The sequence below is a fragment of the Idiotropiscis lumnitzeri genome, chromosome 15, assembly GCF_059441095.1.
Source record: "Idiotropiscis lumnitzeri isolate Australia: NSW breed Sydney's pygmy pipehorse chromosome 15, RoL_Ilum_1.0, whole genome shotgun sequence".
Taxonomy (NCBI): Eukaryota; Metazoa; Chordata; class Actinopteri; order Syngnathiformes; family Syngnathidae; genus Idiotropiscis; species Idiotropiscis lumnitzeri.
The window spans coordinates 2,587,668-2,607,500 of record NC_142405.1 but is presented as its reverse complement, the minus strand read 5'-3'; the positions used below and the strand labels follow the sequence as shown (position 1 = coordinate 2,607,500).

General features: G+C 43.4%; 3 protein-coding genes across 13 annotated transcripts in view; 2 read left to right on the top strand and 1 right to left on the bottom strand.

Annotated features, from left to right (window-relative positions):
• The window catches only part of LOC148322164 (uncharacterized), a 101,426-nt gene extending 95,459 nt beyond the window's left edge, over window positions 1-5,967 (top strand). For 2 of the 3 annotated variants that reach the window (XM_088317605.1, XM_088317606.1), the window contains 3 exons: window positions 3,121-4,421; window positions 4,529-4,660; window positions 5,375-5,967. In XM_088317605.1, the coding sequence (XP_088173731.1) occupies window positions 4,105-4,421; window positions 4,529-4,660; window positions 5,375-5,804 (879 nt within the window). In that variant the 5' untranslated portion in view covers window positions 3,121-4,104 and the 3' untranslated portion in view covers window positions 5,805-5,967. The remainder of the gene's footprint in view (window positions 1-3,120; window positions 4,422-4,528; window positions 4,661-5,374) is intronic. The other variant, XM_088317607.1, reaches the window with a different exon arrangement.
• A 1,648-nt stretch (window positions 5,968-7,615) lies between these two features.
• apnl (actinoporin-like protein) lies at window positions 7,616-9,358 on the top strand. 3 transcript variants are annotated; one of them, XM_088317414.1, is made up of 3 exons: window positions 7,616-7,746; window positions 8,186-8,291; window positions 8,817-9,358. In XM_088317414.1, exons 2-3 carry the CDS (start codon window positions 8,188-8,190, stop codon window positions 9,256-9,258), a joined length of 546 nt encoding a protein of 181 aa, XP_088173540.1. In that variant the 5' UTR covers window positions 7,616-7,746; window positions 8,186-8,187; the 3' UTR covers window positions 9,259-9,358. The 3 variants fall into 3 exon arrangements, with proteins under 3 accessions (XP_088173540.1, XP_088173539.1, XP_088173538.1); XM_088317413.1 differs by having other exon boundaries at window positions 7,620-7,746; window positions 8,183-8,291; XM_088317412.1 differs by lacking the exon at window positions 7,616-7,746 and adding an exon at window positions 7,966-8,075.
• A 3,995-nt stretch (window positions 9,359-13,353) lies between these two features.
• On the bottom strand, window positions 13,354-19,193 carry ramp2 (receptor (G protein-coupled) activity modifying protein 2). Of its 7 annotated transcripts, none has more exons than XM_088316447.1 (6): window positions 18,860-19,193; window positions 18,499-18,564; window positions 18,173-18,208; window positions 15,883-15,915; window positions 15,269-15,446; window positions 13,354-14,996 (listed from the first exon to the last, which is right to left on the bottom strand). In XM_088316447.1, exons 1-6 carry the CDS (start codon window positions 18,912-18,914, stop codon window positions 14,747-14,749), a joined length of 618 nt encoding a protein of 205 aa, XP_088172573.1. In that variant the 5' UTR covers window positions 18,915-19,193; the 3' UTR covers window positions 13,354-14,746. The 7 variants fall into 7 exon arrangements, with proteins under 7 accessions (XP_088172573.1, XP_088172580.1, XP_088172578.1 ...); XM_088316454.1 differs by having other exon boundaries at window positions 15,849-15,915; window positions 18,503-18,564; window positions 18,860-18,913; XM_088316452.1 differs by having other exon boundaries at window positions 15,849-15,915; window positions 18,860-18,904.
• Between the last annotated feature and the right edge of the window lie 640 nt (window positions 19,194-19,833).

The window sequence follows — 19,833 nt, the reverse complement described above, 5'->3', positions numbered from 1 at the left end:
CCTATAACCCCTAACCCTAACCCCTAACCCCTAACCCTAACCCCAAACCCTAAACCCTAACCCTAACCCTAACCCTAACCCAACCCTAACCCAACCCTAACCCCTAACCCTAACCCTAACCCTAAACCAACCCTAACCCTAACCCTAACCCTAATTAACCCTAACCCTAACCCTAAAATGCGAAAAATAAAAGCGTGAATGTATACAGAATATTTTTGCACATTTTGGACAGGTCACATGTATATTGTCGTTTAAAAATTGCCATTGATTGACATTAAAATCAAATTGTACGACAGTAGAGGCTCCTCTGTCTCTTTAAATCTTTACGTAAAAAAAAAATAATAATTTTTTTAGTCGCCCGCCCACTAAAAATGTATATGTGTGGTGCATACATTTGCATATGGAGCCATCAAAAACTTGGCCTTCAAAAAGTTTTCCCGAGCGCTATTTCCGACGCGTGTAATTCCCACAGATGGAGAAACGGCATCGACGGCGCGGCGCTTGCTAATTGCAAGCCGCGAGACACTTTGGCTTCTTTTGACTCAACATTGTCTTCCTCTGTTCTTCCTCTGTTGTTGTGGGGTTTTTTTTTGTCACGCAAATATATTCGCATATTGCACAATATTGATTTGGCTCAGGTAGAGGATGACGGCGGGTATTAATCCGTACAAATCATCTCCCAGGCGTGCCTTTTATTCCCGCGCTCACCTCTGGCGCGTCACCTCGCGCGGGTTTTATCTGCCGCTAATTTGAGCGGGCGGATGCGCCGGCATGCTCTGTCAACTTAAAGCCCACCACACAGCCCCCCCTACCCCCCCTCCTTCGCCTTCTTCAGCCCATGCCCTCTTCAAAGCGCACAAACACACGCGCAGGCCGCTTAACGTCAAGGACTTTGACTAAACATTGCACATGCAGATTAAAGCCGCGTGTCGGGACGCACTTTCATGGGATATTTTCACGGGTTTGTCCTCCACGCCCCCCCCCCTTCCTCGTCGTACTTCCCCTAATGGATGTAATATTTACACTTAAAGCATAATGGCTTAAACGTTCATTTACAAGGCCGTATTTGGCCCTGACAGCCGATTCATCAGCAAGTAAATGTGCAGAACCTCGCGCCGCCCTGCAGCAATCAATCAATACGCTCGTCTCCCGGCGAACCATCATCCCACATACCCAGATTAATCATTGCATAATGCCCCCCCCCACCCCACCCTAACACAACACACACCTCTACCTCCCACCTTGGGATGGGCCGTGGTCATTACTCGGCGTTTACCTTTGAAAATTGTTCGGATCACATTTTGTACCATTCTCGCTAGCGCCGCCACTGAATGGGACACATCATTAGGTACACCTCAATCACACCTTTTGCACAAACATGCCTGACAGCCTGCAGGTTCCTGCCGCGAGGTTAAACACGCGGGAGTCAGGGACACTCCTGTCCCGGCCGCTTAATAAGCCGCCCGAGAAGAGGATTTTAATCCAAAGTAAAAAGCGTGGTGACATAAATTGCCGCAGCCCGCGGGCGTGATGTCACCACCCCCCCCTCCACTTCCATTTGGGATGCGACATGTTCGTGTGGCAGGGATGAGGGGAGGGATGAAGTCGAAGGGGGAGGGGGGTGATGATGGCACAGGGTCGTGGGGGGGTGGCGGGGGTGGGGTGTTATCGCACGGCTTTTAGTCAAGTTTAGCGCTTTAAAATGGCTCAAATTAAAAGCGGGGGCTCGTTTTGATGCAGGTGAAGCCAGGAGGTGCAGAGCAGTACTTCAAACATGGCGAAAAAAAAAAAGAAAGAACACAAATTTAGACACAATGTGAAGAAACATTAAATTTGAATGTTCAAAATTTATGCTGTCAATTCGGTCATTATGTAATAAATGTATAATAAAACATATTTAAAATGTAAATAAATGTAACAAATAAGAAAAGGGTGCCATACCTCACCTGTCCACTAGGTGACACCATTTTACACTGTTAATGTTAGCCCCCTTCTTTTTTCTTTGGTTATGCTAAAATATTTGGTCCTTGTTGTTTTATTTTAAGATCTCTTTTCTTCTTTGACTATTATAGGATCCTAAAACGTACACCGAAAACATGAAAAAAAAAAACTAAGAACTAAGCTCAAAATGAAAGATTTATAGCATCTTTTTCTTTCTTTTTTTTTTTCTTTCTGGGAATATTTAATTACCTCGGCTCAGTGATAATCCTCAATTAATAATACCTGCTTGTCATTTGTGTATTTTCTCTTAATCTGCGCTTTGAATTCAGCAGCACGCGTGCAGCTCCACCACATTATTTGGATTAAAATTTAAAAAAAAAAAGAAAAGAAACAGCTTTGTTTGTCTTATAAGGAGCGGAGAAGACTCAAACGTGACACCGAGACCGTCGTCGCTGTAATTGAATCCGATTTTATCTTGAGCTAATTTTTCTTTTTATCATATGATATTTTGTCCTTTTGTCACCCTGCCTAAGTGCTCTCAAAGATAACGAATGACAAAGGCCGTCGACGCAAGAGCAGGAAATCGGTCGTTTTGTGCTTGTGAAGGCAATGGAAGAGATATCAAACTTTTTTCCTTTATTTCTTTTGCCCCACAAAATCTGCCTAGCAACAAGGGGCCTCACAAATGTCGACGATTTGGATTGTGATTTCATTCACCCCAAATATACGTAAAATTGTTTTGTCTTTACTCTCAGAAAATTTTAATTTTTTTTTTAACTCTGATATTCTGGCGTAAAATGTGTTTTTTTTTTGTTTTGTTTTTTAATGTTGCTCTTCATTACAGTTGGCTTCAAGTCGTCATTTGTCAAGACAAGTTGACATGAACTTTGGTTTATATTAAAAAAAAAAGACAAGACAACACAAAGAGCGCTCATTAGCATTCTTTTGCTTTTGTTTTCCGGATGAACGTCGCCTCGCCTCTTTGCGACCATTTTATTTCGCACTACGATTAATGTTGTAGCAGGATATAATGAAGGCCGGGCGACTCGCCTCATGTTTAATGCAGTTTTCTGCCAAGGTAACTGGCTAAACATCACATGGAACGCTTTTACCACACAAAGTCTGTCGAATGCAAATGTATCTTTATTTGTATCTATTTTTTTTTCTCCGATTTTGCAGTCGTTTGTGACCATCTGCTGACTTGAAGCGTTGAAGATGAAGGCTTCCCAACAGCTGGCGCCACGTCACTTGGAAGTTAAGCACATCTCAAAGGGGGTGGGAAAAAAACGGGGAATATATTTAATTGGGACGAGGCGGTCATCCTATATATTCAAGTACACGCTTGAGTGTGTGTTTATGTGTGTGTGGGTGTGTGTGTGTGTGTGTGTGTGTGTGTGTTTGTGTAGGTGTTGGGCCCTCCAGGAGAAGCATGCAGCTCGCCAAGAATATTCTATAGGAGTGGTGACATGTGGGATGGGCATTCGCAAGCGAGCCCTCACCTGCCGCCACACGCTCGCCGTTGCGCAATAATGGGCGGAATTCGTGCGCGTTTGTGGAATGTTCCAGACAGACGTCTGCCACTTGTCCCGTGTGAATAAGGAGCATGTTCATCAAATTAAAATAGTCCAATATTTGGAGGACAAAGAGTCACATCAAAAGGGGTCTCGTTTTAATTTTAAATGAATTTGCTTAGTTTTGATTATTGTGCTTGTAGAAGATTTTGTATTGGTTGGTGCGAAATAAATGACAAAAATATCTTTTTTTTTTTTTTCAATATCTTATCTCGTATGGAGCGGCCATTATTATGTCGTACAATATTTTGATTAATGCAACAGACTTTTTTTCCCCGACCCATCAGGCCAAAACTGATTTTGACCATGAATTCTGCCTAGCAACAAGTGGCAAAGTAAAATGTAACAAATTTGAACTTCTATTTTTGATCTTATATGTTGCTGGTCACTATAAAAATGTAGTAATCACACATCTTTTTTTTTTTATAATTCGACCGTTTTGTTCAGAATTCACTTTTTCACCTTTGGGTTGCCTAGCAACAACATGGCCACAACAAATTAAAAAAAAACAAAAAAAAAACACTTTTGGCAATTGTGTTTTTTCTGTTTTTTTTTTTTTAAATATGACGATTATGTGCTGACTGCTAAACCCATGAGATTAAACTTTGGGTCACAATCGACTGTGTCCTTACAAATTCTGCCTATCAACAAGTGGCCTAGCAAAAGCAATTCTGTTGTCTTAATATGTCCATTTTTATTTATTTTTTTTAATTTTGGTCTCAGCAATAAGGGCGTAGCTGAAATGTACATTTTCTTGTGTGCTCCTCATGGACACGCCTGCGCTTCAGTAAAGTCGACTAAACTGCTCCTCCTCCTCCTCCTGCTGCTCCTTTCGTCCTTCTCGCTCAGGTCGGAAGAAAACACAGACACTCCCGCGTCTCACACGCCAGCGGATTCACCCCCAAAAAGGTAAAAGAGTACTTTTCCTTCTCATGGCGCATCACGGAAAAATTCCAATTCCTTCCACGTTTTCTCATTTTTGCATTACGATGAACGTATACGACGTGTTGTCGAAGGAGTGACTGTGATTGTGGTGTTGCAGCCAGCATGCAGACGGCAGAGGCCCTCTCAGCGACGCTCGCCACCAACAGGAACTGCTCATTCGAAATCACCAACGTGAGCTCCGTCTACTGCCTCATCAACCCCAAGTGAGTTGTCTTGAACCACCTACTTCCTGTTTTGAACAGCTGCAAAAGTATTGGGACACTGCCCTTTTGATTGATCAACAAGAAATTGGATCAGGAGCCTTCGTTGAGGCTTTGTCACATTTTGGTGGAGTTTGGTACAGAAGAACATAAAAAATCCACAACTTTGGGATGGCTGGGGGTCCCAATTCTTTTGTCTACCAGCCCAGGTAAAACGAATGCGCTTTTTGACGTCTATACCCGTCAATGGCAGTGAATGAGTCAATATTTTTGCACATCATATTGTCTATTATTTAAAAAATGTACGAAAAAACTTTTCGTACGTCAAAGTGCGTATGTAGAGTATCCAAAAAACAAAATATATTTAAAAGTTTTCATGCCGCGACTGAATCAAAAAGTGTGACCATCGCTCTGCTCTGCAGTGCAACGAGCGCCTATCCATCATGCGGCGACACACACGCCGGCTCATTGCACACGGCGGGCAGGTGCACTCAGTGTTGCTTAGAAGTGCGCAGCAGCACACGCCATCGATCAGCATCAGGCGTCGCTCACACACACACACAAAAAAAACTTTCCCGTCAAACTTGCTGAGAGTGCGTTTTGTTCCGTTGTGTCAATCGCGTTACCGGCGTTTATCTGCCATCAGTGACGTTGAAATGCAAACTTCCGGTGTGCGAATGATTTTGAAAATGCCGCCTTGTCGTTTCCGCGCGCCAGGGTGTACATGTCGAGCGGCTTCTGCCACCACCCGCCGCAGCCCACCATCCGCAGCTTGCACACCGAGCTGTGCTCCTTCACCAAGGACGACCACACGGCCACGGGCGCCGTGGGCCTGCTGACCTACGACCTCTTCCACATGCAGAGCCGCATGTGCTCGCAGCGCATGGCCGTCATGTTCTCGGTGCCCTACGACAACAACCTGTACAAGAACCGTCTGGCCGTGGGCATATTCCAGTTGTCGCACAACTGCGACAAGACCCTCTACAATTTAATGTACGACGGCAAGGATACCAGCAACTTCCGCCGGGCCGACGCCAGCGGATCCGGGCTGGTGTACGGCACCAACCAGGTGGACGTGAGAGCCACAATGTCCACTGTGGGCAAGGCCATCGCTAAAGTCGAGTTTTATGATCAGCTGACTCGCTAGCGCTTTTCGTTTGGTCACAGTCAAAATGAATAAAAAAAAATACATAAAATAAGATCCTGATATTTATTATGTCAGTGTGTGTGTGTCAAAAAGTGTAAAAATGAAAGAGGGCTTTTTAAGAATTGCCTTCAATATTACTTTGTAATAAAGCACTCCAATATCATTGTTCTTGTGGCTGACTTTATTATTATGATTATTTATTTATTATTAGCTGCAAAGTAATACTTTGAAAAGCTAAGCTTAGTTTGAAGCGGTAATTTGAAACCTGAACTCTGATTTTAAAAGCCAATTTTGAACCCGTAACCCTACCTTGAAACCCTAATCCCATCTTCAAACCCTACCTTGAAACCCGAACCCTAATTTCAAAGGCACAAATAATTGCGTCTAAGGACTTCTGCTTAGCAACCATGAATTTGGAAAATGACTTCCCTTTGCGCTGAATTTAAGTTTCTCCGATCCCGTGGTTTGGGGGTAATAAGCGACAATGACGCCTTACGTCTTCTCTGTAACTTTGGTCGCCATCATTGCATATTCATCCCGTTTCTTTTCTGAAGAACCTCTGGAAAGATATTTGGCTTTTACGGATTTTCACATCAATTGGCTGGAAAAATAGTTGTTGTTTTTCACGGAGGCTACGCCTGGAAGCATTCCAACGCGTGTTGCGATACACTTGTGTTCAAATGTGCGTTGGCATTTGGATTGTTTGAGTTTCAACAGACATGAACTTCAAATTTGGGAGTGGCAGCGAGCCTCTTTTTGTCAAGAGTCGGCGACAGGTTGCTTATTGTGAAGTTTGTATGGAGAATGTTTTGGAAGACAGCCCAAGCAAGTCCCAATCTGTACGTGGAATGCGAGTCGTGTTTGGTTTTTTGGGGACAGCGTTCCATTCCAACGAGGGAAATGTAAATGGCAAACGAAACAGCAGACCTCTGAGACCACCAAGACTGACAGAAAGGGTGAACAATCGTACCAAACATGTTTTCAGACCTAACCGTAACCCGAATAATTTTTTTAAGGCGCTTTTTTATTTTTTTTTTAAGAAATCACCATCTTTAGTAAGGGGCTTTTTTCAGAAATGACAATATAGTAAAGTGCTTTGTTTTTTAAAATCTAACCCTAACCCGAGCACTGACCCTAATCATTTTTAAGGTTTTTTTTTTATGAAATCAGCACGTATAATAAGGTGCTTTTTTTTTTTTTTTTTTAAGAAATGACTTTATGCAGTAAGGCCCTTTGTTTTTTAAACCCTCCCCTAACCCTACATTTTTCCTATGATAATTTGTTTTTATAAGCATAACGTTCAGTTTCAGTTTGGATTATTTCGTTAACTCCGATAACCTTGGTCTCGATTTAAAAACTTAATACAAGGGTCCCATGGTACCAGCAATAGAAAACCATCAGTCCAGGTGAGTTTTTTCCCATTCTTGAGCCAAAGCACGTATTTTACATGGAGAAAATTTGCACGGCATTGCAACAACAACAAAAACGGAGGAGAAGCGGCAGTAAAACAGACCAAAGGAATATGCCAGCTTCCCTTTTATGTGAGTAAAGCCACTCCAGACATGAGTCCCGACTCGCCTTTGGTTGCTTCTGCTGCACCATGACAACACCAGCGTCAACTTGGGACACAAAAAGCCTCCAGCATGGAGAACAGGACGGTTTTCATTCCTATTTGCTTGCAGTAAAATACAAACAGCAGACTTGGGTGAGGCTCGGGTGCCAAACAAATAGATTTGATGTCATTCCATGCTTAACGAGGGAGGGGGGGGGGGCTGCGGATGACTGACAGATAGAAAACTGTGTACAAAGGGTGGACACGTTCTTACTCGAAAGGGTGTGGTCCTACCTTAAAAAATAAAAAAAAAACTCCTCCTCCTCCTCTACTTTTCCTCCTTTTTTCCCCACTTTGGAAATCGAGCGCACCGACAGGTCGTCGAAGCAGGTAAGAGCCTCGGTCTTTTATTCCTTTTACTGCCACTTTGGCCTACGTTCAGGCAACTTCAGCTGCAAGCCGGTTGAAGCGTTGACATGATTTGTAAGGCCGACTTTTTTTTTTTTGGTGGGGGGGGGGACTTCATTGGAGAGCCGTAATTGAAATAAAAAGTACGCTGGCTAATTACGCCGTTGACAGTCAGACCGAAGCGATTCTCATTGCTGCACTTCACACATCTCATTATCCGGCCCAAATCCATCATTTATAAGCGCAGCAGCGCTTACCTGCGAATCGGAAGGTCAGCGGAATGCCAGCAGAGCAATGTCGGCAGAGTATAGGTCAGGAGCATATTTTAGGCGCAATCATTCCGATGATTGGGGTGAAGGAGGGACGAGAGCGCTAATTTCCATTTTCGTTACTTTTCGGTTCTCACCTGATGCCGCAGCAGACATGACGGAATCCGCCGAAGCCGTGGCCGCCGACGTGGCGAGCAGGAGGAGCGTGACCATCGAGATCAGTAATTTGACCAACAACTACTGCCTCATTAACCCCAGGTAAGTTTCACGAGGCACCAAATATCTCGTTTCAAACATCAGAAATTCCTAACATGTAATTATCAAATACTATCAGATTTTTTTTAATACATTACATTCATGGGTTCTATTTTTCTATTTGTATTTGTTATGTTTTTTTTTAATACAAGTTTAAAATAAAATTGTATACGTGTAGAGAATGTTGGTAGATTCAATTTCAAGTTTTAGACGGAATGCAAGCATGGTATCAACTTTGTTCAGGTCATTTTAAATAAATTAATAAATAAAAAATATAATAATACAAAATAATAAAATAAATTATGTATTGTAAAAATATATTTTAAAAAACTATCAAAATAATTATATTGATTTATATCAATCACTTGAGGTTGCCAACACTAGCCACCGATACTTAAGGCTAAAAAAAAATAATAATAATTCTTTTCTTTTTTTTTTTTTTTTAAATAATTAAGTTAGTGTTGCTGCCACCAGACAGTGCTTGAATCTCTTTTTTTTTTTTTTTTTTTTGATCTTGGCCTACGACAGGGTGCACCTGGAGAACGGCGAGGCGTACAACCCGCCTCAGCCCACGGTGCGCCCCCTGAAGACGGAAGTGTGCACCTTCACCAAGACCAGCAGCAAGGCCACGGGCAGCGTGGGCATCCTCACCTACGACCTCCTCGAGCGCTCTCAGAAGGACTACATCGAGACGCTGGCCATCATGTTCTCCGTGCCGTGGGACTACAACCTGTACCAGAACTGGTTCGCCGTGGGCATCTACAAGAAAGGCCGCAAGTGCGACAAGGACCTGTTCAAGGAGATGTACAACGAGAAGAAGCAGAAGGAGCACGGCTTTGTGCGCGAGCAGTCCAACGGCACGGGGATCAACTACGTGGGCAACTACCTGGATGTCAAAGCCACCATGAGCCCGCTGGGCAAAAGCATCATGAAGGTGGAGGTGTGGGATAAGCTGTTCACACCCATCTAGGCGGCCGCCGTCTTCACGCTCTCTTCATTAACCCATGTATTGTGTCTGACGTGTGCCTGTATAGCGGTCTCAACCCCTGAAATAAATCTTCTTAAGATCACAGTTTAGCGTGTTCATCCACCCAGGCGGCAATCCTGCCTCCCTTTCAAAAGCCGCCGCCTTGTTCAATAGCACCCCGTTCAACAACGACATCTTTAGAAATGGTAATGAAAGAACGACGCGCGAGCAAGACGAGGGCAGATTGACGAATAAAAAGCTTGTGTGTGTATTTACCTTGACACTGTACTTGCCTGAGCAAAATAACTTTTTTTTTTTTTGTCAAAGCGGTTTGTTTGTTGATTGACTGGCTGCGGAAAAAATGCCTGAAAATCTGATTAAAATTCATGAATGCAAAATGGCCTTTTTGATGGCGCCGAACATGTGTGTTTTGCAGAGGATCCAACGGGAAGACTTTGAAGTCGGCTTGTTTTTTGAAACACACACACACACACACACAAAACGCGACAGCCAACATATCGTCACACCTGCACAACACATGCAAACCAGGATGTTCTGATGAAAAATTAGCGAGAAGCACGACACACTAAAAATGATCGCTTGTTTTCCAAACTCAGCAGCTCAAGATTATGAGCCAATTGGGCTACTTTTACCCAAGCTTGGGTTCATCATTTTGACCCAACAAATCAGCTTGAAGATTGGATTTGGGAGTGTGAGAAGTGGGGGACATTAAAGCATGGCTGGAGGGTCGCCACCACATCCAATCCCAGGTGCGCCATAATAGCGCAAAGAAGAATGGGGGGGGGCGATGAAAAAAATTGTGTAAAAAAAAAAAAAAATAATAATTTAAATCTAACCCTGACGTAACGTAATCCTCAACGCTAAACAGCGACCTAATCCAAAAGCTATTATAAAACCCCGAGATTTTATGTTGTAAGCTTTGCCTGTAAAAATCCACTTCCTGGAAACTTGTCAAGGCAGCGTTGTGTACTCGCAGCCGCTAACCTCTCATAAAAGGTGATGTACGATCTTGTCATTTTGGCGACAGGCACAGTCATCTTTTTATTGATTATCTTCTCGTTTGGAGCGTCACACGGCCACAGTGGGACGCGGTTACGTAAGCACTTTTGCACTCAGTGCACTTACAAAAATAGTCTTGATTAATCGAAATGAAGCTTACTAGTTTCAGTCCAGGGGGCAGAAAATAGACATGCTTTCTTTGAAACAAATAAATAGATCAAATAAAAATGAATCCATCCGAATTTGTGGCCGGAGATGATAAATGGAGTGGCTGTAGTAACAAGTTATACGAAGAAGACCGCAAGACTGACCGGTGGCGGAACCTCCATCATCAGATTTGAGCAAGGCACCGTCTGACAGGTGCGTAGAAAATGTTCGCTGGGTTGGGATTTGACTCCTCACAAATTCGGAAACCTTCATATGTACTTCAACGCGTGTATGTAAGTGTGTGTGCGATGAGGATCCGAGTGTGGGCAGCTGACACGCAGTTGCACTCACACAGATGGGAAGTTACATCAAATGGATGATATTATGTGCACATAATCTGTGTTTATATTTATCGCCTACGTACTGTTGAAGAGAACGGTATGAGATTTAGGGCGGCCATTTATTTGCTGATTTAAGAAGCTCAGCATTGGGGAAATTTGAACCGAAGAGTGTCTATAGTGGCTGTTTTGTTTTGCCGTATATTCCATATGTGCGAAAATCCCCCCCCCCCCCTCAACCCCTCGTGTGTGATATTAGAAGTGGAAGCATGCGGGATTTTAACACGCTAGCACGTCTTTTTCTGATATAATTGTCATCTGAGCCGAGCAAATAAGCACCTAAGCCTCCGGTGGAACCTGCTGCCAGGCAAAGAAGAGGAAACTATTGTTGGGAAGATGCCACCTGCAACAATGTTGCCGTTTACTGCCGGTTTTCTTTTTCTTGTTTTAAGTACATGGGATTGTTTAATGTCACAGTACTTAGATTGAAGCCAAACATTAAAATGGAGCAGTAAATATATTCGTGAAGGAAAAGTGCGCGCAGTTCTTGGGAAGCCTAAAAGCTAAAAGCGCTCAAAGACTGCCATCTAGTGGACGTAGTGGTTAGAAAGCTGTTGAAGCAACGCGGTTGTAAATTAGATATTTAAATATATTATTTGTGTTAGTAGAATGAGGCGCTTTATATGTTAGTTTTATTTTTGCACCATTATTTACAATTTTCTGCATCATTTTCTATTTTGAAAAAAACATTTTTGGACAGGTTTTGTCAATTCTTTTTAGCATTATCTTTATTTTCCAAATAATCTCTCATTATTTTCTCATTATTTGATATTTCTAGTTTTTTTTTAATAAATGACTTAAAACAGGACAATTGTTATTTTAACATGTATTTTCTACCATTATTTTTAGGGAGATTGTTATTCATATTAAGCATTATTCTTTTTTTTTTTCAATATTTTGTTTGTAAGCAGTATTTTTATTAATTTATTTTTCTTTTCATTTTCTTTTTTTTTCCTACCTCGGTCCTTTTTATTTTTTTTTCTATGCATGACTATATATTTTACATTTTAGCATGATTTGTTCTTTTGTCATTGCTTTGGGCGGCACTGTTTTTCAAAAATAATTTTAGCAGCAGTTCCAGTGAATTATAAAGTTAATTACACACATCATACGTTTGATTCTCTCATTGCTGTAATCAAAATTCACTTTGTATTTGCACGTCATTTCCACGGCCAAGGTGTGCACATCAAAGCACCAAAGCATCGAGCAACAGTGACATGCGTTTGCACTTTGGTGCTTTGCCCTTCCACCAACCACGCTTCCAGACCTTTTGCTCCCCCAATCACACTCTGGACACCCCCAGGGAGGCTCCTTGAGCCAAGGCCCCGCCAGCCCACACAAGTGGAGCTGCAGCTGTGCTCTTGCAATGTTGTACAAAACCCAACAATCTCTTTGAGTTCATCCAAAATACACTTGAGGGACAAATACTACTTCTGGCTGTTTTCCAATAGAAGACGCAAAAGGACCAAAAGAAAAAAATGATGGCTACAATTGATAGAAGACCGATGAGAAGAGACGATGACTAATTAGGATGGAAGGGGAAAAACATAAATCAATAGAATATAAATAAAGTAGGTGGGGGAAGTTGAGCGCCATGAACGCGGTGATCAGTCCTACTTTTCAATGTAGTTTCTGTGTTTGACAGCAATGTCACAAATTGTTTGCTCCTCCCCCCAGCCCGTTATTCATTCATTTACCACAAGAGGGCGGTGTCTGCTCACTTCACAGCCTTCAAACAAAGTGACAGCATGGCTACACTGCTCAACTCATTGTTGAGTGAAACAAAATGTTCTAATGGGAGTCATGCAATATGGGATGCTGTGTTCCCACTTGCGTCACAGTGACGTCAGAGGCCGTAACAGACGTGAGTGGGATCATCGACGCAGTGGGTGGGGCTTTCTTTTGGAAAGGGTGGAGACGAGGATGACCCCACACATTCAGAGAGGAAGGAGGTCACCTCACAGCTCTTTTGCTCTCACACACAAACACAAAACACACGTGGTCTGTACATTCTGGGCCCTCCCTGTCGTGTTGTGCCAAATGAGGGCGTGAAAAGCCATGTTTTTATGTGACAGCCATTTTGCATTTTCAAATATTTTAGCAATGATTTAGATCACACACCTAAAAAAATACTACTATTATCACAAGTGAAAGAATGTTTCAGTGATTTAGCAGACAGAATCAACAACTTCATCTACAGATTTTTCCTAGTCACGATTGGTCAAACACTTGTTGCTAGGCAGAGTTTATAGTATATATTAAAATCTTAGCTTTTTTTTTTTTACAGTATTATAATGACATGATTTGTACTTTTTTATATGGAATTTATTGTTTAGCTTCATTTCTTACCATTTTTATTTTTAGCATTTTTATTTATAACTTTTTTTTAAAATTGTAAACAATTCTTTTGATAATCAACTGTGTTTTTAAATAATTAAGAAAATATTTAGAGGCTCTATCCCAGGAAATGAATTCAAACTGATAGAACAACCACATATTGATAGACTATTTCATAAATGATGACAGACAAGCGAGCGTACATCTGTATGTATAAAATGTGTTTCTAATTATAATACAGCACATTGTATAGTTTCCTCTCAAATGCTCCAGAAAATACAAAGAAATAGCACATAAATACGGACTAGATCGGAAAGCGCTAAAAAGAGCTTTTTCTCGTCACTCAAACAAGGCGAAACATTATTTATATCTTGCTTCCTGTCTCACTGAAATGAAGTCAAATATGAATCAGATCTCCATAAGAGGATGAGGATTGTGTTTTAAAAGAAGACAATGGCAGGAAAGAAGGCTCCCTTTTCCTCACAATGGTGTTCCATCACCTCTGCCATCCCATCCTGCCCAACCCGAGCGGGCTTTGCTCCGTTAGAAAGCGGCCTGTGACGCTCCACACTTGTGAGCAGACAGGGAAAAAAAAAAAACACATCCAATGTACCCAAAACGGAGGTCTATCCAGCAAGCTCCAGAGCCTTTGTCATAATCACACACAATTTCATAAAAATGTGTTTGTCGTCATTTGGTTCGTAAGTGCAACCACTCCTTTAAGGTCTTGTCATTAAAAAGATGAGTCCAATTTCCACCGAGTGGCAAAGTTCTGCTCATTTTGCAATGATTTCTTGATTAAACGCGCCATGGTGTATCACTTTTAGCAACCTGGCGTTAGGCGGTGCAAAAAAAAAAAAAAAAATCGGTAAGGTACCAAAAGGGGGCGGGGCAGACCACCGATTGGAAGGCAGTGAATAATCTCCGCATCCAAAGCTGCTTTTTTTTTAAGAATAAAAAGCATGTTTTTTTTAATCACTACGTCGCTACACCCGCAAACAGAAGCCACGTCAAGATTTACCTGACCAAACCGAGCCAAACTGGATTCGACCGCTTGGCAGAAATGCGGCTTGGTCCGAAATTCTGAAACCAAGTTCAGGAGCTTTGGGGGCGGGGCTGGTCACATTGGTTACCGTTTCCAGTGCGATCACGATGAGCGCTTTTTGAGCGCTTCAGAACAAAAAAAAAAGGGAACTGGAAACGGCCAGATGAGATGGAAAAAGTGTATCCGCGAGGTTGATAACTGATAAGACAAACAAATGAGGGAGAAACTAAACAGAGATGAAGAATGCAAAACAAAGGCAGAACGCTTCGACTGGATTCTTCCGTGGCAGAAAAAATACAGCAAGGACTTGATGAGCCCACGGGAAGAATATTCACTCAAGAACATTCACACAAACATTGTCCAAAATCAAGTTCAGGGGAAAACAGGTCATTGAAATCTTTTTGTTCCTTGAATAACGCTGCCAGGAAGGAAAAGTTCCAAGTCGTTTTTAGTTGAAATGCACTTTTGGTCATGGAAATCGCCCGTGACGGCTCGTGTGTGTCTACAAAGACCCGATCTTTGGCTCTCGCACACGCCGAGGCGATCAAGAGCTTCCGTCTCCGTTCTTGGTCTTGAGGACCACCAGACTAACCATGACGGGGATGAGGAGGATGGGCGTGATGACCAAAGCGAAGATGATGGGCGGCGGTGGGTCGCTGAGCTCCTCCGTGGGGCAGTCTTTGAAGAACCTGTGGTGGATGTCCACAAACGTCTGCTCCACCAGTGGGTTGGGCCAGGGGATGCGCAGACAGTCGGAGATCTTCTCCGTGCACAGGCTCAAGTTGCTGTACAACCTAATGACAGGTGGCGGTTCGCCGTCACAAACGTTTTTTTTTTTTCAATGAATGAGACGTCACTTTGTCAAGCTTGTTTTTTAAAAATCACATCACAAAAAAAAAAAATGGGAGCTTTTTTTTTAGGGAGGGTCAGAGGGAGGGGCTTAAATTGAGTAACGGCATTTAAATCAAACTCGATGTGAATTTTTTTTTTTTAATTTTCAATTTAATCCCGTAAACCAACGTACCGCTGTGCGTGAATCCACGTAAACAAACAAAAATCCGCTCACCCGCTTACGTTGCTCCACGCGCACCAGTCGGTGTTGTTCATGGCCGCCATGGCCACGTCGAAGTCGCAGAGGCACATGAGGTCCAGGAGCTTGGACAGGCACTCCATCGTGGCTCCCCCGTAAACCGCATGGCAGTACAATTGGAAATTCAAACAACTGGCGGTGTTTTTTTCACAAGCTGCAAGGAAGAGATTGCAAATCGACACAGCGGACATTAAATTAGGTACGCCGGCGCCATCTAATTTTGACGAGATGATTCACGTTTTGTTCTGTGCCCTTCACACTCAGCTCTTTGCTGACAAACACACCAAGAGGCCATTTTTTGTGTTCCTTCTTAAATACTCCAAAGGTGGCGCCAAAGCTCAGGCTAATAAGAAAGTAGTAATTGACGATGAAATAGAAGTAGAACGTCGTCTGTGTTTACGCTAAAGTAGCGCCACACGGCTCACGGGGCTCCGACGCCAGGCTGGTAAAGTGGTGTTGGCGTTATGATATCGGAGCACTTTTAAGAGTCGTATATTGGTGCCACTCACATTTCGTCTCTATTTGAATTGGCTCGGATTCGATTGTGCAGGTGTACCTAATGAAATGGTGTGCAAGATGTTTCCACGTACCGCTTGGTGAGGCGGTGTCTCCAAAGGTGGCATCTGGAGGGGATACGGTTGAGATTAGAAGATTGAATGCCGTGCATGCACTACATTTTTTTTTTCCTAAAGTGTAACGTGTCCAATAACGCAGCTTCATGTGTTCTACAGGAAGACATCTGCAGCTGGAAAAGGGGAAGCACACACACACACACACACACACACACACACACACACACGCACACGCACACGCACACGCACACACACTCACCATAGAGAAAGGAGAGGGACACCACAATCAACCCAAGCGCTCCCTTCATGTCAGAATAAATGAATCAGGTTGTCTCCTCCCGCACGGATGACCCTGGACGAAGACACCGAGGCACAGCGAGGCATAACAGGAAGCGGCGTCAGGATGAGAGCAACGCGACGTAAGAACCCTCGCCACCAGATGTCCGACGGAGAGCTACCCTGCCCGCCTTGCCAGATGTTCCCCTCAGATCAGCCCCGCGGCCCCCGCGCCTCGGCGGCAGCTCTTCCCGTCTCCGACTGGCGCTTCCCTGGGACGGTCCTGCCTTCTGGAGGGGGTGGAGGCAACAGAGATTGTCCTCTCCATCCCCCCCCCCCAAAAAAAAAATCAAAAAGAAGGGAGCACACCCAAAGCGAGCTGGGCTGGACTCACATCTGAAAACCCTTTACTCTTCAACTCTTGTTCTGCTTTTTAGTCTCAGTTTCTCACAGTGGAAGGCCTGGCCAGCCTCACAGCATGTGATTTATTTGCCTTTTTTGGGGAGGAGGAGGAGGGGGGGCAGCCTCCGCCAAATAGGAAACATAAGCAAACATTTAGAGTTTCCCGGGGGCTGGATGGGAATCACGACGGTGTAAGCGGTGCAGATCGATATTTGGATTCATTGGAGCCAAAGGAAAGACAAAGGAACGAACACGTGCGAGTCAAGCAAACGAGTGTGATCGGCTTCCAGGCTTTCGCTGGAGAATGACAACCGGCCAATGACTTTTTTTCATCCAATCCAGACTGTCTTCTGCACACACAAAAGCTCAACGGTTGCAATCTTGCAGTTGAATAATCTTGACTAATGACAACAGTGCCACCGAGTAAAATGCAAAGTATTTGTGATTTTCTGGTTTTTCGTGAGTGGGCTAACTTCAGGTCCATGGTGGACGCCAAAGCGACGGGAATGTTCAAGATAAATTCCCCCTATCTGCGCCTTTCGCTAAATCCTTACCAAAATGCAACGGCTTCTTTCTTAACAATCTCCTTACCCCAGGAAAATAATAAAAAATAAATGAATAAATAAAGTTTTATAATCCGGAGCAGAACGCGGCCATATCTCTTAGCGGACTCACAAACAGCGCTGATGTCATCGCTGCCATCTACTGGTGGATCTTCATCAGTAAAGTGGTTACAAAGCTTGAAATTCACAGTGGAACAGCAGCCCTCACCCCTCCCCGTTGAAAAACTATTTACAAGTTAACTCGTCAATGGCAGCGTATGAGTTAAGTACATTTTTGTTACTGCGACTTAATGTAGAGGATCACTCATATTTTTTTTTTTTTTGCTTGAGCCATGTGCTACACTCCTGTAAAAGACATATTCCAGCATTTACCATTTCCACTACTTGCAATACACTGCAACAAGGCTTCTTGGAAATCCGTTGGGTATTTTTTCGGAGAGCCCGGAACCGTTTGTCAAAATGACGGCTGTGATAACAAAGCGGGCCGAGATGTTTCATGGTACTTTGAACATGTCACAGATTCAGGTCACGGGGCCTCTCTTGACATCTGCTAGCCGAGGCGCTTTTTGATTTAGTAATGACATCAGGAAGTGTCTTTTCTGCTTTTTTTTTTTTTTTTTTTGCAAAGGAGGAGCTATGACTTGGGAGAGTTGGTGGGGGTGGGGGGGGTTGCATATGATGAGGAACAGCAAAAGGGGCGCTTGCTCACTTGCAAACTCGCACCGGTTTCACAACATCGTGTCCGTCGCAGTATGGGGACCCAATGACGAACAAATTCAGGAAGTTGCACCAAGCGGGGCATGGTTTCGGTTAACCTTTCACCGAGGCTTCGGCTGATGAGACCTCACCGGGAGTTTGTGTTGGATTGGAACACACACACACAAAAAGCTTGGCCGAGGTCGTCATCTCCCAGCTCGCTCAGCTCTTTGAGTTTCGGAACATGATGCCAAATATTCCCCAGCGGAGTGGACACACACAGTCGATCAAAACAGCCAACATGTTATGATGTGATACAGTGAGCGGGAGTGTGTGTTTTGATGCAATTATGAATTCAACAAGACACTTACTGGCAACGCCGTTCATCATCTCCGTTGATTGATACACTGTAAAGAAAACATGTCAGTAACAAAAAAAAAAAAAAATACAACTTGAGGACGATGTGTGCTAGGTCACGTTTCCTCAGCCAAGGACTGCTTGTTCGACTAAATGATTGGTGAGCAGGATTATGCAAAAAAATTAAAAAAAATAACATGTTCCAAAATACTATGAAAATACTTGAATGAAAATGCCTTGCTTTTGTTTGGACCGCGACGAAATTTGGAAAATGGACGTACAGTTCAAACGACCTTTTGGGATGTTCTTATTTATGTATTTGCAATGACATTATTCTTACCTACTGTGGTGGCGGACTGCAGAGACATCTCTTCCTCCACCAGACAACTCACTGGGTTATGCGAGGCTGTTTGAAGAGAAGAAATAAACCTCTATCAGGAAAGAAATTGAATTGCGAGCGCTTTGCTGTGGTTCCCCCCCAAAAAAAAAAAAAATGTAAAAAAAAACATCAGAGGCATTGAAGCCAAATTATTATTTTAAACATCTGCATCGGGATTTCACCACCAAAGCAGCCTCATAAGATAAAGGGCACTTACCTCACGTGAATTGAATGAAAAAAAAAAAATAACAAGAGTTCAGATAAAGACAGGAATGTTCCTGGGAGCCCCGAAATACTCACGAGTATATAAAGCTTCACTTACCGCACATGAGAAGAAAACAGACAGCAAAGACGAGGTGAAACCTGCCGGGTGTCATGTTGCCCAACAGTGCTCTGTCCTTCTCTCGTTTGGAGGCGAGCTCGGGGGGTCACATATCCCCCCCCCCTTTCTCAACGCTTCTTTCTTTAACAGGAAGGCTCCATAAAACAACAGGAAGCCCACGTTTCCTAGGATGGGCGTTTTTCCTGCCGAAGAGGACCGAGTGGCTGTGATAAGGTAGACGCTGCCACTGATGTAGCGCCATGCCTGGCTCTCATCCCGCCCGCCTTTGGTTGCACGAGAGACGCTCCATCACTTGCTCACATTTGGGAGTAGACTGCAAAATCAAAAAGTCCAAAAAATTATTATTATTTTCTTAGCCTGCATGTTCTGTTTGTCAATTGAAACACAAAATGTACATGCTATCGCCTGTTTCCAATATGAATTCCACACCACTGACTCACATCACCAAATGAAGTCTTAACTTCATTTAAAGACGCTGCCTCTTGCTCCTGTGTCAAATAGAGATATAGAGCCTCCGTCGTATTGCATGACATCGCACAGATTTCCCCTCAACAAGTGAAAGGTCATTACTGATCTAGCCTGTCATCATTCAAATGTAATTCTTCTCCATATGCTCGCCATCGCGCTCGGGCGTTGCATAAACATGTTACGGATTCCCAACAGCAGGTGCCAAAATCAACACGCCCAGTTGACATTAAGCACAATCAAAACTTCCTCTTGATAAGGCCTCAATGCTTGACAGCTTATTTTCCTGTGGGTGTTTGCTTTTGTTTGACAGTTCACTATCAACACAGCGTACGGGCAGTTTTCCCACTGTGTAATTAGTAAGCAGGAATGCATGAATGTCCAAAACACAACAGCAAAGTGTTACGGGAGCTTAGCACGACAGCCGTCAAACCTATGCTAGTGAGTATTGGAACTTTTGTTGATGGATGTGCATGTTTGGGACACTG

Coding starts and splice junctions, on each gene's coding strand:
- apnl (XM_088317412.1), top strand. CDS start 8,045: ATGCCAGCAGAGCAATGTCGGCAGAGTATAG. Junction 8,076..8,185: donor GCAATGTCGGCAGAGTATAG/GTCAGGAGCATA, acceptor ATGCCGCAGCAG/ACATGACGGAATCCGCCGAA. Junction 8,292..8,816: donor TACTGCCTCATTAACCCCAG/GTAAGTTTCACG, acceptor GGCCTACGACAG/GGTGCACCTGGAGAACGGCG.
- ramp2 (XM_088316447.1), bottom strand. CDS start 18,914: ATGACACCCGGCAGGTTTCACCTCGTCTTTGCTGTCTGTTTTCTTCTC. Junction 18,209..18,498: donor GCAGTCCGCCACCACAGTAG/GTAAGAATAATG, acceptor TTTTCTTTACAG/TGTATCAATCAACGGAGATG. Junction 14,997..15,268: donor GCGTGGAGCAACGTAAGCGG/GTGAGCGGATTT, acceptor ACCTGTCATTAG/GTTGTACAGCAACTTGAGCC.